This window comes from Lates calcarifer, linkage group LG10 (genome assembly GCF_001640805.2).
Source record: "Lates calcarifer isolate ASB-BC8 linkage group LG10, TLL_Latcal_v3, whole genome shotgun sequence".
NCBI lineage: Eukaryota > Metazoa > Chordata > Actinopteri > Centropomidae > Lates > Lates calcarifer.
In genome coordinates this window covers 20,072,267-20,087,791 of record NC_066842.1, presented here as the reverse complement: position 1 = coordinate 20,087,791, position 15,525 = coordinate 20,072,267, and the positions used below count along the sequence as shown (strand labels likewise).

General features: G+C 43.3%; 1 protein-coding gene across 8 annotated transcripts in view; it reads right to left on the bottom strand.

The window, feature by feature from the left end:
- The window catches only part of fgd4a (FYVE, RhoGEF and PH domain containing 4a), a 49,181-nt gene that overhangs the window by 2,595 nt on the left and 31,061 nt on the right, over positions 1–15,525 (bottom strand). For 6 of the 8 annotated variants that reach the window (XM_018703451.2, XM_018703454.2, XM_018703452.2 and 3 more), the window contains 15 exons: positions 10,131–10,283; positions 9,313–9,526; positions 6,277–6,694; positions 3,434–3,523; positions 3,118–3,263; positions 2,850–3,006; positions 2,532–2,670; positions 2,383–2,441; positions 2,140–2,286; positions 1,556–1,728; positions 1,173–1,203; positions 986–1,066; positions 769–894; positions 409–546; positions 87–227 (listed from right to left, as the gene is read on the bottom strand). In XM_018703451.2, coding sequence (XP_018558967.1) covers positions 87–227; positions 409–546; positions 769–894; positions 986–1,066; positions 1,173–1,203; positions 1,556–1,728; positions 2,140–2,286; positions 2,383–2,441; positions 2,532–2,670; positions 2,850–3,006; positions 3,118–3,263; positions 3,434–3,523; positions 6,277–6,694; positions 9,313–9,526; positions 10,131–10,283 — 2,213 coding nt within the window. The other 2 variants (XM_018703456.2, XM_018703457.2) reach the window with 2 other exon arrangements.

The window sequence follows — 15,525 nt, the reverse complement described above, 5'->3', positions numbered from 1 at the left end:
GGGGGGGGTCCAGAGAATACGAGAGCATTAGCTGCATGGCTGGATTATAATATGAGAAATCAAATTTTTGGTTCTTGCCACTTTACCTGCGGAGCTCCGTAGAGGTAAAGCACCAGACATTCCTTTTCAGGGATGACGCACCACACCTTCTGCCAGGGTTTGTTCTTCTCACAGTACTGCAGGAAGCCGCACATGATGCTGCTGCCTGAGAACTGAGCTGCCTCGATCTGCGAAGAGAGGACGACTGCAAATTAGTACAAAATCAATAACGCAATGCCAGTTAAAAAAAGGAGTAAGCGATGCTATGCTTGTATTTCTGTATCAGTTACGTCTTTGTTTAAAAAATCCTAATGGGGATCCCAGCACGAGTGTATATCTATTATCTATGTATCCAAACATCCTCTTCACCTCCAGGATGCCCTTCTTCTTGCCCTCGGCTACCCTCTCTCCAGTCAGGATGGAGAAGCAGTCTCTGCAGACTTTGTTCATCTTGTTGCCATCGTATTCCAGCGGAACTTTGTTGTCTGAACACTTCCAGCACACCACCTGTAAGAAAGAGGAGGAGAGTCCTGTCAGTCTCCTAGGTAATATCACAATGTGCCACCATGTGTAATGAAGACATACTCATGCACACTAGGGGTCTCTCTGAATGAATAAAACTGCTTGGGGTGTGTTTACTCAAGAGGTTTTTTACCCCCACTGCAGTGCTCTCTTACCCACCTGCTGGGCATGCATTATGCATAACACAACAACATCAAGTTTGCTTACATAGCCGCAGGCTCTGCAGTGGTGTCTCCGCCGTGTCAGAGCGTTGAAAGGCTCTTTGCACATCATGCACATCGTCACTTCATTGTCGCGGATCCAGCGAGGGGCTCGCTTCCCCAGCTCTGCTTTCTGTATTTAAATAAAAACACACTCAGCATGATAGCGCAGAAAGGTTGTCAACAGTTTAACTCTGAGCGTACAAGTGTGACGCGACACTGACCGACACTTCCTCCACGTCTTTTAATGCGTTCTTGAATGACTCGTTTTTCTGCTGGAAGATCTCAATGGTCTCCTGGAAAGCCTGCAGGATAAAAACAACATCAATCTCATGTGTTGCTCATTCTAAATGACCCTCAATCTCATATAATCAAATGAGAAAATAATAATTGTGATTGTATTGTATGTACCTTAATCCAGTCTGCCTTGTCTTGCTCTGAGCTGAGGGGGAAAAACAAAGCCAGAAAAAAGCATTAAAAACAGACAAACAGTTTTCCTGTTCCTCTTTTAACACTGACTTACACCAACGTAGCAATTAGCTGTGGTCAAAGAGTTTATTTAGAGATTTACAAGATTTAAAAGTGAACCCTGGGTGTGCTCATTTAGGTGGTCTTCCAAATATAAGTGAAATTATACTGTATGGGGTACAAATGACATACAATTATATCCTTCAGTGTGGGAGGGGGTGAGATGTTTTTGCACCTTTTACAGTTTTTGCAACGAAACCTCTACAGTAACTTAACAGCAAAAATTATTTTTTTTTCTGAATATACTTTTTGTGTATTGTGCCTACCTGGCCTGTAGCTCTAGCATCCTCTCCTTCCCTGACACCTGGAAGGTATGAGGGTAGTCCTCATTGGTTGTTTCCAGGACCTTCATGCCGTCGATGCCGATCCGCGTCCTCACCGTGTACTTAGGGCCTCCCAGGCTAAATTTGGGCACGCAGTACAACAGCATGTTGTTGAACTGGCAGAAGAAAAAAACAAAACAAAACAAGAAGAAACGTTACACTTTGTGGCAGAACATGTTAAAGTACAAATCACCGCTATTCTAGTTCAGGTTTCTGGCACCGTTTCCCTCCAAATGGGGGCAGCCCTCAACTCTGCAGGTAACCTAAATTACACAGATGGGAGACATTCAGCCTGAAGCTAATAAGAAACAGCCAAAACATAATCACATCATCTGGCAATCTCAGTAATTGAGAGATTTGTTCATGTGCCCCTGATGTATTCTTACTCAGAGGTGCTCCCAGTATGAAATGATTCACTCGTTTCAATTGACTTGTGCAGACGAGAGTCTCGCCTCATATTTCATATTTCCCCGCAGTGCCCTTTATTAACACGAGAAAATGTTTCAGCGCTCTGCAGTTTCTCTCACCAGGAAGAGGTATCTCTCCATGGCCGAGGTGTTCCTGGCTGCCAGCTTCAGGATGTGGCCCTCTTTGATGAACTCGTTAGAGGGGTGAACGATGTCCTCCTCCTCACCCAGCATCTCGTATATCTCCAACAGTTTCTTCAGATTCTCCTGAACATGGGATGGGACGTTTATATTAGTGGCATGTTAACACGATGGAGAGATTGTGTCTTTCTAAAGAGAATCATTCAAAACATCTGCACTTACAGATTTTCGTATGGCGCTGTTGGAGTGAGTAGCTGCCATGGCAATGATTTCTAATGATTCTGAAAAAAAGGATGAGTTGCTTAAATAAAGCTTAAGTGCAATAAAAATGACACCTTGCAACGAGATGTTCAGGTGCTATTTCTACTTACTTTCTGCATCTCGTCGGTCGGGGTCGTCCTGAGGCAGCTTCTTCAGATAGTCTTTGAGCAACATCTCATACCGGGGGACCCTCTGCACGGGCTCTAACATGTGATGTTGAAGCGTCAGGCAGCCGCAGACCTCTTGACTCTGTCCAGAAATAACCAAAACAGTTTGAGTTTTACCTCACTTTACACATTTTTTGAATACATGAAATATGCTTATTCAACTCAAAAACAACACAAGTGTTTTTTTTTCTTTCATAATAGCACAACACTTGAATTTCCTTCTAACAAGTTTTTTCCAGACTGGATTCCGGTTCAGCCTACCTGTATCTCCTGAATGATGGCCTTGAATTGTGGCGAACGGTCAGTCCACTGTTTGAGCAGCTCCATGGCCTTGTCGAAATTCTTCACATACTCTGCGTACATCTTGAGGAAGGGTGTTAGTTTCTGCAGGATGTCCCCGATGCGAGGTGTGGACGACCTGCAGGGACAGAGAGAGGGAGGTAAATTTGTTACTGTACTACTGTATAAGGTAGGTTATATACAGAAAACTATAATATTTGTTATCATGAGTCCTGCGGCTGAAGCTCACCATTCTCCCATGCGCTTCTCCAGATCTGGAAGCAGGAACTGGCTGTGAAAGGCGTGGATGGAGACGATGTTGGAGAAGATGTTCTTCACTACATCCACAGGGAAAGTTCCCTTATTAGCCTCCTCCATCAGCTTAGCACAGAATACCTGAGAAGCCATATGCAACACGGAATTGGAAAGCTGCATTTTGCTGTTAAAATACATGAATACACTTGCCCGGTTTCACATCAAACGTTTCTATACTGTAATATGAACCCTTTACTATGTAATATGGTGTAAATAGAGAAGTGAACTAGAGCTTTCACTGAGTTCCTCACCTGGTCCAGCAAGTTAAGTCTTGCTACATAGGCCTTCTCTGTCTGCAAGAGCTCGCTGGCAATCTTAAACAGCTTCTGTTCATTCGTCTCCTGAAAAAAGAGGGCACATTAGTGGGAATTTTCTAATACATGTGTAAAGTGAAATCTCAAATAATCATTAATGGTTCAGTGAAGTGTGAATGTGATCTCATTCCATCAGTTAGAAAGTCAGCAGCACGGTCATGTGGTTTGTAGGCTGCATAATGACCGTTTCAGTCTAATACTTCTCTAATGATGAGTAATTGCTATTGTCGGCTAAAGCTTAAAAGAAAATGGGGCCACTGGGAGCTTTTCAACGTAGAGAACGGAGTTAATCTGAGCTGAAAATAATGCAGAAGTGCGGGACAACCTGTGCAGAGCGTATGATTTCGGTTCAGCTCGGGTTTCATTCTCACATCATTGTCATTGTCAAGCGTAGCTTCCCATCCCTCTGCAAGTTCCTGATCAGTCCAGGTATCATTTTTAAGACTGAATTCACACTCGACGCCACTTCTTTTTTTTAAAAACAGCAATCAGTTGAGTGATAGTGGAGGAACAACATGTTGCATTTCAATCTGAAAACGTTCACAGCAAATCGTGCATGTATTGATTCAAGTTCAATGCCTCAGTGACTCGTCTGCTGTTTGAGTGCAGCCTTGCTTTAAATGCCGTTTCTCTGTTATTGCATACAACAGCATGTAACGCTGGTTTGTTTGTGTGTGTGTGTTGTTGACACTGGGCTGATGGTGGGCCTGGGCTGCGGTAGAACGGGCCATCTGGAACAGGAAATGAAAATATAGAAGAAAGGAAATGACACCAAATCAAACTAAGACACAGGAGTGTCTGATAGCTTTGTCTGGGAGGCCAGTTCAGCTTCACGTATCGTCTGCCATACTCAAAATCATCACACAGATATGATCAAGTGTGATATTTTGTTGCATGCCAGGACAGGTTACAGCCACAGTGACCACTGTAGCAATATTTAACACTAAGCAAGTACTAGGAAGCAGTATCTTCCTGTCAAACGTGGCAATATGTCCTCAATTCTGTGGTGAGTGTCTGACAGATGAGTTCTTGACTGTTTTTTTTCCTAAGCATTCTATATTTAAGAATAGGACAAATATATTTCATTATGTTTTTCAAATGGACGCTGGTTTCACATCAACAGTACAAAAGGCCAGTGGTGTAAAGTCTAAAAATCAAGTACATTTGCTCTGAGGTACTTGTATTTTGCTTGAGTATTTCCATTCTAGACAGCATCTTACTTACTATGTTACATTTTATAAAAACATAAGATAAGCTTTGAAAAATACAATGCACTGTTTAAGATAAACCAGTGGCTCCCAAATTTTTGTAACAGAACTTTTTTTTTCTTTTTCTTTTTTGACCCCTGATATTTGGAGGTCACCAACCTTAGACTGTGAACCTGGTCTACACAACCCAACTGTTTGAAAAGTCATTAAAACTAGCTCCATCCTGAAAAACTACCTAAGCACAATTCTACTTACAGCATGCACTTATGCGTCCTGACAGTCTAATAATATGTATATACAATACTGACATCTTATCAGTTTTTAAGTAGATATGGCAAATTTGTTAGGAAACAGTTGCGCATTTCCACATCCAGCAGTTAAGAAGCAACATTTGCATTCACCTGGAGTCGTGGTTTTGGACTCCTGCCGAATCTAAGTCTAATGTTCACTCTGTTGCAGCTGTGATATTGGATTCCTGAGGGAAATATCTGGCTGTTTAGTTCCTAAATGATCGACTACATGAAGGCTGAGCTGCAGATTAAGGTGATAATTCAGTGTAGTTTCATCACTCAGAGCAACATTTTCACATTTCCTGATCCAAATTGATACACTGTTATGATAAAAATATTGATTATAGCCGCTTTACTAATAATACTTAAGAGCTTTTACTTGAGTGGTTAAGTGGAAGATCTGAGTGCTTCTATCACCACTGCAAAAGGCACAGATAAAAGTTTAGAACAAATCAACACAAAGAGAAGATGTAGTGAGTCTTAACTCAAAATAATTTCCAGTTATTTTCCAACAGTACAAATGATCTGATGGGAAATCCAATACCTTGGAACAAAGCCACTCAAACCTAATCCAGACTGATTTGATCATATGCCTTGATTGGCTTCTGAATTTGATTAGTTCAGAAACATGCAATGGCTCAAAGTCCAAAAAACAGCAGAATCAAGTTCATCACCAAAGTTAGGTTTCAGTCTGACAAAGCTCCCTCTCAGGTTAGTAAAAACATGTGTTGTTTTGACTGAACATTTCACCATGGAGCGTTCTGGCACTGATTGTGGCTCTTCCTCTCCCATACCACTGAGACTGTGTGCTTGTTTTCGGCACGGAGGAGACAGAGACTGATCAGAACCTGAGATATTTATAATCTGTAGACGACAGCAGGCACCACAGGCCTCCAAGGGGAGGCCGCTGAAACACGAACTCAGCTGCTCAAACGCTCGACATCTGTTTGGCCTTCACAGAAAATAACTCCTCTTAGATAGATACACACACACGCACACACACACACACACACACACACACACACACACACACACACACACACACACACACACACACCAATGAGGAATGACATACACACTTCTTCCCTTGTAACTGTATCCTTACAGTGTAAGAGTGACCCAGAATTGAAGTAGTTCAGATGATTTAATTGTACTGAAAGCCCAGAGCATAAATCAATGCTGACGCTTTGTTTATCAAAAAATGCAGAGTCAGACGGCTCTGACAGGCTGTAAATATACATTACTCAAACAAAATACGAGTGAAAAATCAACCAGCACGTACCTTATGGTCTGCGCTCCCTTCTTCATTCCTGTGCTCACTTTCTGTTGTAGTCCCACTGTCCTCATTCTTAGTGTGGCTCTCTGTGTCAGTCCTGTCCATCTGTGGAGGTGAATGATCCTCATCCTGCTCTGTTCTCCCGTCCCCCATATCTCCGTTTACCAGCCCGGCAGTCTCTATCCTCACACTTCCATTCTCCTCTTTGTCCTCCTTCTCCTTGTCCTGCTCCATCTGCGCTAGCACCCCGTTGGCCGCCGGTGTGTGATCATCCTTGTGTTGGGCGGCCGGTGCGGAGGAGTGGTTCTCCCTATTCCTGTCGCTCTCCGTCTGCCTCGGTTGAGGGTGGTGGGCTGGGCTGCAGTTGTTCGACTTGCTGATGGCTTGCTTGAGCGGCGAGCTGTCTCTCTTGTGCTCTACGTTGCTGCAGGGACAGAGGAAAAGGCAGAAAGGGGGAAGTCGGTCAGCGCGGCAAGAGCGCAGTCAAGAGTTGACAAATAACCCCCCCCCTCCCCCCCGAAGAAAAAGAAGGGGAAGATTACAGGGGGCTGTTCGGTAGCTGCTCTGGCTGGCACATTGATAGGGGAGTGTGGGACATGACGGTGAGCCGAGAGCTTTTGCACGTGAGTGTGAGAGTTAAAAATAAAACTGTGGAGGTGCACAAACTTCCGTCTATCTTATGAGGCTGCAGAGAGCTGCTGTAATGCAGAGGAAGTCTGGTGTGTGCAGAGGAGGGAGGAAGGCACAGTAATGAAGAGGACAGGAGTAGGAGGAGGTGGAGAGGTACAACACAACCCCCAAGAGATAGATGCTGTCCTACTTCCATACACACACACACACACACACACACACACACAAACACACATACCTGCATTATATGTTGTGCTCTAACATCACTTTCATTCTTTGCTTGAACATGAATAAAATGGCAAAAGCAGTCTGCACAAGATGATTTGAAATACAGGACAGGAATGGAAACCAAATTAAGACACACACAAACACAAACACACATGTACACACATATGCACATACAATGTCACCATTCAGCTGCCCCACATCCTCTACCGGCAGTCAGTCCAGCTGTTTCCCTGTAAATGAACCTCCAGGCTTCCAGTGTTAACAGCTAGTAGCTGCTGTATCTCAACTGACCTCAAATCAGATCTGAGCAAAACGTGCAACACAGGCGAACATCACCAGTTCTACCAGAAAACAAACGGAAGATGCTGCATCTCTAATACAACCTTTACTGATGCAAAAAAGTTTTTTTTGGGGGGGGGGCTTCAGCACTGTTGCTTTGAATGTCACTGTCCGGTAAAAACAGGAAGTATGTATAAATAGAGGAACAACAACAGGCTGGTGAAACACTCCACAGATGAATCACTTCTGGGGCTGTTGGCCACCTGAAGCGTTTAAACGCGGAAAGAGAAAGAAAAGACTAAATCCTCTTCTCAGAGAAAGACTGACTGATACCATGATTAGCTGGTGGGAGGTTTTTAATACTGTGTAAAAACCACAGACAACTATGCTTTGTAGTGTGTAGGTGCACACACAAGTTCCTCGTTGCATATAAATAGTGGTAAAGTGTTCCAGTACATGACAGTGTTTTAAAACAGGCCGAACGAGACTTTATTTAAGAACAAGCTTCACTTGCCATGTGGCAGTCTAGGCACCTTTAAGGCAGCTAACTGCCATGTGAACCAGATTAGTATATTAGTAGGCTAATTCTGTTCTCGGAAGCTGCGGGTCTTTCTCTTCTTTCTGTTCCAGGGCCACTAGAGGGCTAATCCCCGCAGCCCCCGTACAGTCTGAACGGAAAAGATACACCAGATCTGCTCTGATTAGCCTCATTTCACATTTGAAAATGTGATGAAAGGTGTGGAGAAAGCCTGGGATTCCGCCTAGATTTTATAATTCTGTTTTTTCGGAGATCCAGGCCAGAGATGAGTTGGAATAGGAAGGCCTACAGACTGAAGAGATGGAGTGAAATTTTGAGTGGGTTGCTGTTGCTGCTGCTGGTGCGCACTGAATATTTTTGGGCTCTACTGTATGAGCAGTCGGGACAAGGGCACCATTGTAGTGCCTCTCATCGCCACCGATGGGCCTCCCTCACATATCTGAGGCTGCAGCTACAATCAAAACTTACATGACTTGCGATAAAATGCACAAAAAAGGGGAAAACACATCGCTAGACACTGGTAAGCCTTTCAGAAACTCACTTACTCTCACTTATGACTAGATTGGAATTAGATAATTCAATTCAATTCAATTCAATTTTATTTATATAGCGCCAAATCACAACAAAAGTCATCTCAAGGCACTTTTCATGTAGAGCAGGTCTAGACCATACTCTTTAAAATAGGTATTTACAGAGAGAGACCTAACAAATCAACCTTACAGAGTTTGTGTAAAAGTCCAGCCAACAGAACACTTAAATCTCCATGTGACTATGAGGCCACAAGATCAGAAGTATAAACATTTAAGTTAGTCGAAGAGATCCTACCTCATTCTCCTGGGCTTCATCTCGCAACACTGAGTCCCGTTCCACAACTGAATGAGGAGCTGTGTTTCCCCTTGCCTGTACAAATCTCCTTTCATCCCCTCGCTAACGCTTGGCTTGTGAAGCACGGGGCTAATCTCTGCTTGCTGTGTCTACAGCTCTCATCTGAGCTACTATCAATGAGTCAGGGCTGAGGAGTTTAATCGAGGGACTTCTGCTTTTCCTCCTTGAAATAGCCCGTACAGGAGACATTAGGAAACACACATGTTTTCCGTCACTGTTATTACAACATCCTGACTGAGGTCATTTCATGTCAAAAGCTAATTCAACTGCAACCAATCTATAGAGACTGAGGCAAGAATTGCTGTGCCAGTCACAGAGGGTGTAATAACATTTCAATTCAGGGAAATTTCTCATGCAGAAGCCACTTTTACTGCAGTAACCAGTCAACCCATCTTTACAGAACATACCTTCCTCATAGTTTCTTTCTGTGAGGGAACATCACACACACTACCAGAGAGTAAAGACCCCCCCCCTCCTCCTACCTGTTCTCCTCAAAGCGGCTGATCAGGTCTGACACTTTGGAGTGTTTCTCCCTGGGTCTCTCCCGGTTCACAGCCCCTCTTCCTACTCCTCCTCCTCCTCCCCCTCCTCCACCTCCCTCTTCCATGCCTGGTCTTAACTGTGGTCTCTGGATGCGGCCCAGCGGGGACGAGAGCTCCGTCACCGGACTCTGAAGATGCAGTGGCTTTGGAGGCACTGGAGAGAAGATAGAATATTTTGGAATGTTTAACTGCAATTTCAATTCAGAGCTGAAGGGGGCAGTATGAGCTATCCCAACTGACACCAATTGCTGAGTGCTGACTTGTATTAAAAGTCCTGAACTTGTAATTGACAAGTAACCAGGCTCAGCACAGAGGAACCAGATTTACTTTCCTCTCAGATCATGTGTTTGGAATCACATTTCTCATATGAGTTACAGCAGCAGACAGAATGGAGCTGACTCTTGTCTTGCCTACGTAGAATGATTTACTCAGCTCAAATGAAACAGGAACGAGGCTCTGGGTTCACTGATCCCAGGCCAACTTACATAACTCTTTACACTGTTTCCTGAGCATGTGCACATTAATAGAGGATACCGTAAGTCCTCAGGTATGGTTGAACTAGGGAATTACACAGTAGACAAGCAAAGAGAGACAATATTAAAGTCAGAGAAAGGTCACCCTGAGACTGAACAATGGGTCAGTATATGTCACTACTTTCATGTATGAATCATAGACCGATACGCTGTCACTATTGTCTCCTCTGATCCTCCCACTTATGCAGTCTTTGGCTGAATTTGTTGTGACTCGTCGTTACGCACCTTGTGGTTTAGACTGCAGCCGAGGCCTGCTGCCAGGGCCTCTTCCATTGACTCCTCCCTTGCTCTTGTCAGTCGTTCCACCGCTTGCCCGATTCAGACACGCCTGCACGCTGGGTGGGTTGTTGCGCTCGCACGCTGGGCTACTGCCTAGAGCTGAGGGACATAAAGACAGGGCATGTCCATTACAACAAGATCAATGGTCAATTCAGCATCTGTTTTTTTTTTTCACAATTAATTAAAAGGACAGTGATGATACAACAGTATAGAAATGACAGAAAATGAGACTGAGATGCAGCCAAGGTCCCTAGTTCACAAATACATCTGTGTCTATTATCAATGTATCCCACTAATACAGCAGTAGTCTGTCAGGTGATACTAAGGTATCATTTCTTCAAACATCAGATATCCTTCTGCTTTCATTGCAGCCTCTTGCCAGCTTTTTTTACTGATATGATGGCATATGATTTAAATGATGACACATGCTGCTCGTGTCACAGTACCTTCTTAGAAAATACTTGATGTTCGTTTCATAGAATTACAGTTACGTAGCATTTCTTGGGTGTACGCGTTCCTCCTCGGTTAGACAGATGATGCATCACAGTTGACAGTGATATTTAGCAAATCGCAGCTATCAGATAATCACTCCTCAAGCCCACTGTTTCCAAAAGAACATACTCCTCCCCACTGACAATCACAGGATATTTATACATGAAACGTACTGTATACATTCATTGCTTTAAATATGTTTATGATAAACAGCTGCAGACTAAATACTGGAGAGTGTCAGACAGTTCAGTTGATTATCCGGCTAATGATCCAGTTGATGATCAGCACCAGGGAGGCTTTTACCCAACCAGCTGGCCACAGATGGTACAGCATCAGTGTTTAGACGGAGCAGACAGGCTGATTTAATGGAGCGACAGACATAGACTGGCAGTGTTTACAGTAGCCTAAATCTACCTCTGTCTGACCTCCCAGCGCGCACACACACACACACACATGCTCAGACACAAAGCCTAGTAAGGCAAATGCCCATATATGGAACTACATTGCCAGGACCCAGTAGGTGCTCTCATTATTTTACAAGCTATTAGTCCATTAGTTTCCATTATAGGCTGGTCACTTAAACAGGGTGTGTGTGATTTAACAAGTGGCACTGATGTATAGGTTGGATACAGAAATCAATGTAGTTTTGTGCTTGACTAACTTGCATAGATAAACAGTGTGATGTGTAGAGGAAAACTGTAATCTATTCCTGAAGCTGCAGCACACAGACTTAGGCTTTCGCAAAAACAAGAGCTACTTTCACTTGTGTGTGTTCTGTTTTCAGACACTATAAAGGACTTGATGTGACATATCACAGAAAGAGAAGTCTTGTCCTCTGTCTGGCACACACTGTGAAAATTATTTTCTGTCTTTGCGCCACAAATAATTGAGAATAGGTCTTAATTTCTTGATAGACAGTCTCTTCTTTGTCCAGAAATAGCTGAAAGCATCTGTGCTTTCAGGACAGTACATCATTAAGTAAGCTAACGTCATCTCAGAAAAATATCTGACTGTTTACTAATTTTGTCTGTTTCCTGTGGAGTCCTATGCAGGTAGCATAACATGGTTTATGAGCTTTACAGTGGTGCTGATAACATCTGCTGTAGCTGAGCAGGTTGATGAGAGTGAACCAAAACATTAAAGCTGCAGGCCCTCAAACCCAAACAATGAGTCAAAAGATGCTTAAATACTTTGCGGAGCTGAAGAGACCTGTAGTGTGAGGTGATCATTCTTGGTGGGTTCATGGCTGTAACCTTTCACATTACATATAATCATTTGATTCACTGTTTACATAATAATATTGAGTATATGAATGACTAGTATTTGAGTGGAAATTGTATGTGCTATATGCTGTATGTGGTGCACTCTTCCAGATGCCATTTGTTTACAAAACTTTTATTACTATGTGCCAAAATGGTGCCTGGAGCCCCATATTCATTTTCTTCTACAGTGATCTTTATCTTACCAATCCAGAAACAGAAAGAGAAAAAAAGTTACCACAGAATCATATAGTCACAGTTTCTATTTTTACATTATGACCGTAATTAAAGACAACAACTCTAGTAACTGTCTGACTGGAAGTGATCCCACGCTGTGTCTGGGAGAGCAGACTTTCTAAACACGGCCCCGAAATTACCAATCAATTCTGAAGGCGGCCTCAGGAATTTCTCTTGATTACGTGCTTGGCTTCTCCTCATGGCCACATTAAGAGATCATAAGAAAACATCCAGCAATGAGTTGTACACCATATTATACATATATATCTCTCAAGATGAAGTCTCCATGTGCAGCATTTATCCTCGGAAGATTGCAGGAGGTCTGCTCTCCACAGCCTGGCTCAGTCTCCTAGGGTTGTTATTAACTGTGTCAAACAAGTCCCTCAGCTGTAAATTATGTCAGGCTGCGCTTGAACCAGAGCAAGTTGTGCAGGTATTTTAAGTGTTACAGCTCCAGATATGATAAAGAGATGTAAATAGAGATATAAGTAATATTGAATGCAACATATTTGGCTTGGGTCTGTAGATAGCAATTTTTTCATCAATTGTGCAGAAAAAAGATTTCAAGTTAGGATCTTAAAGCTTTTATTTTAACCATTAAGGCAGTGAAATGCCCTAGGCCTGGTCTGTTAGAGTAAAAACAGCTTGAACTTCCTTTCTCAGAACAGAGTGCTTGGCAGGAACTGCAGCTCCTGGTAACACACTTATTCTGACATCTTGTCATTAAAACTGGCTTGGCACAAGTGACAGACCGCCATGTACAGTAGATTAAAAGCAGTCAGCCACCACCCTCTGAAACACTTTGACTCTACCTCCTCTGTGTGATGGCGAAGGAGCCCTGTCGTCTGGAGCTGAGACTTGTTGACATAAACAAACAAGGAGCCTCTGATGGACAAGGACTCAAAGCAGGCATCCATGTCTAATGTGGATGCCATACTATCAGTTGGGATATAACTGATATGACAAGTGCCTGTACTGTACATAGGTAGTCTGCTTTGCATAGAAACCAAAACAGCGTTGCTTCACTCCAGGAAGTGAGAAGTTGACAAGTCAAACTGAGACTCAACCTTTGCCTCTGTCCTTCTTGCAGGATGGTGAGACTTGCTGTCATGGCAACTGGCCCATTACCTTCTGAAGATGCTGAATTTATTTCTCTACAGAGCGGAATGAGCCTGAAGGCATCTGCTTCTATCTCAATAAATCCAAAACCAGCAAGTGTGAGAAATGAGAAATGCTCTAGTAAAGGTCAGGCATCATTCGCACTGTAGATAACAGGGACTTTGCAAAGCATACAGCATCTTCTGATTTCTCTGCACTGAACAGCATCTTCCATGACTGTGTGAGACAGTCAGTAAGACAGAGCTATGCTAAATCTCATCCATCCTCTTTTCAAAGAAAATAAGAGGAGAGAATCTAGTTTCTGTGGTTTACCTGGGCTCACCTAGTTATGTGCATATATCTGTGTGTGTGTGTGTGTGTGTGTGTATGGTAACACAGCATTAAAGACATTCCCCCCCCCAACCCCCCATCCACAACCCTCCACCTCTGCCACCTCATAGCAGTAAAGGAATGAGTTTACTGCAAGCTGGCAAATGAGGCTGAGGGAATGTATCACTTGACTTCAGCACAAATATCTTTCCCTGCAACAAAAAAACAAACAGCGTCCGAAAATAGTGAATCACTCCAACTAGTGCCTAGAGAGGAGTTTGTCTCCAGGCACAGCAAGGTCTGTTGGTTAAACACTATCAAATGGACTGCCTTGAAATTTTGTACAATTTGATGGTCCACAGAACATGTATTGGAATGACTTTTGAACTTCAGCTCCTTTCATAGCCTATGATAATAAGGCTAACTCCTCTCTTAAAGGTGCTATATGAAAGCTTTTGCTATTGCTACATAGTCAGCATTAGCATTAACAGCTGTTTACTTTAGCCATCATTGTGTTTACAAGACATTTACAATATGCCTTCAATAGTGCTGAACTTGTTTCTTCTAAACTGGCTAGTAAACAGCTATTAATGCTAATGCTGGCTATGTAGCGTTAGCAAAAAACTTGCATACAGCACCTTTAACTCATGGTGGACGGGCTGATCATCAGTCATTATAATCCCTTAAGCCATGTAGCTGGTATAGCTAAAAACAGACTTCATGACCTTTTTAACAATACACCTAAAAAACAGGACAGAAACAGTCCTCATGACTTTGCAGGTGGGCAGGTGCACCAGTTGGTTAATCTCCACTCAGGCTTTCAGTTAAACACTGTTAAGTGCACGTTCAAGACATTTCTACCACATGCTCATGACATCACCACCTCCCTGGAGAACTGTCACCTGACAGTAGGCCTGCCTGACATGTCTTTTTCATGCCCCTCGTCACACTCATTCTGCCTCTCCTCCCACACCCTCTGGCAGAGTGTGTGCTGATAGTTCGGTGTGAGTGCTCCAGTTAAAAAACAAAGGGCACACCTGTCTGTGTGGTGCAGCCTGTCCCCACCCTGCCAGCAGCTAAAGACACCAGGCAGAGGAGTGCCTGACACAGCTTGAAAAAAAGGCTTTGTCCTCTCGACTCTCAACCCAACGGGCGTCACTCAGATCACAAGGAATGTCTGAGAGGACTTTTTTAAAATTCTGCTTCTTCTTGATAAATAGTTTGGCATATTAATGATTGTCTAGATGGACCTACGCAGCTACAGCGACATCTGTGGAACATATCCTAGAATGTCTTATCAAAAATCCTTCATGCTTCACCCCTCGGTTGGCCAAACCTCAGTTACATCGTATCTGAAGTTCAAAAGAATAGAAATTATGGAGTGCAGTGATTTGTCTGAGCCTGTTTACATACATCGGGTATTTATTATATTAAAGGCTCAGCCAGTTTTAGAGTGTAAACATTGCAACACTGTCACATTCTCATAAATCAACTGATAAAAGAGCAGGTTAACACGAGAGCCTGCAAGCCTATTTTAGCCATTACCAAAGCATGACCGTGTGGTCTGCTGCATATGATCCAAAATAAAGGATTAAAGCAAGCACATCGCAGAAATAGAAGACCACAGAGAGAGAGAGAGAACAAATAAAACATTTTGTGAAGTTGAAAATCCCCGTGAATGAACTCACCCTATGCTTGAGACAGACGGGAAAACAGCTGTAGAGAGTATCCTCAGTGAGGAATCACGCTGTATGTGTGAATGTGTGTGAGAGAGAGAGTGAGTGTGTGTCCCAGAAGAGCGCTGAGTTTAAGTTCCATGCGATCTTCCCAGGCAGCACCACCGCTGCTGAGTGACTCAGCCCAGCAAGACGACTCACAGAGCTGTACAAGGCTCCTCCCTCACTCTTGCTCTCACACCCCTTTTT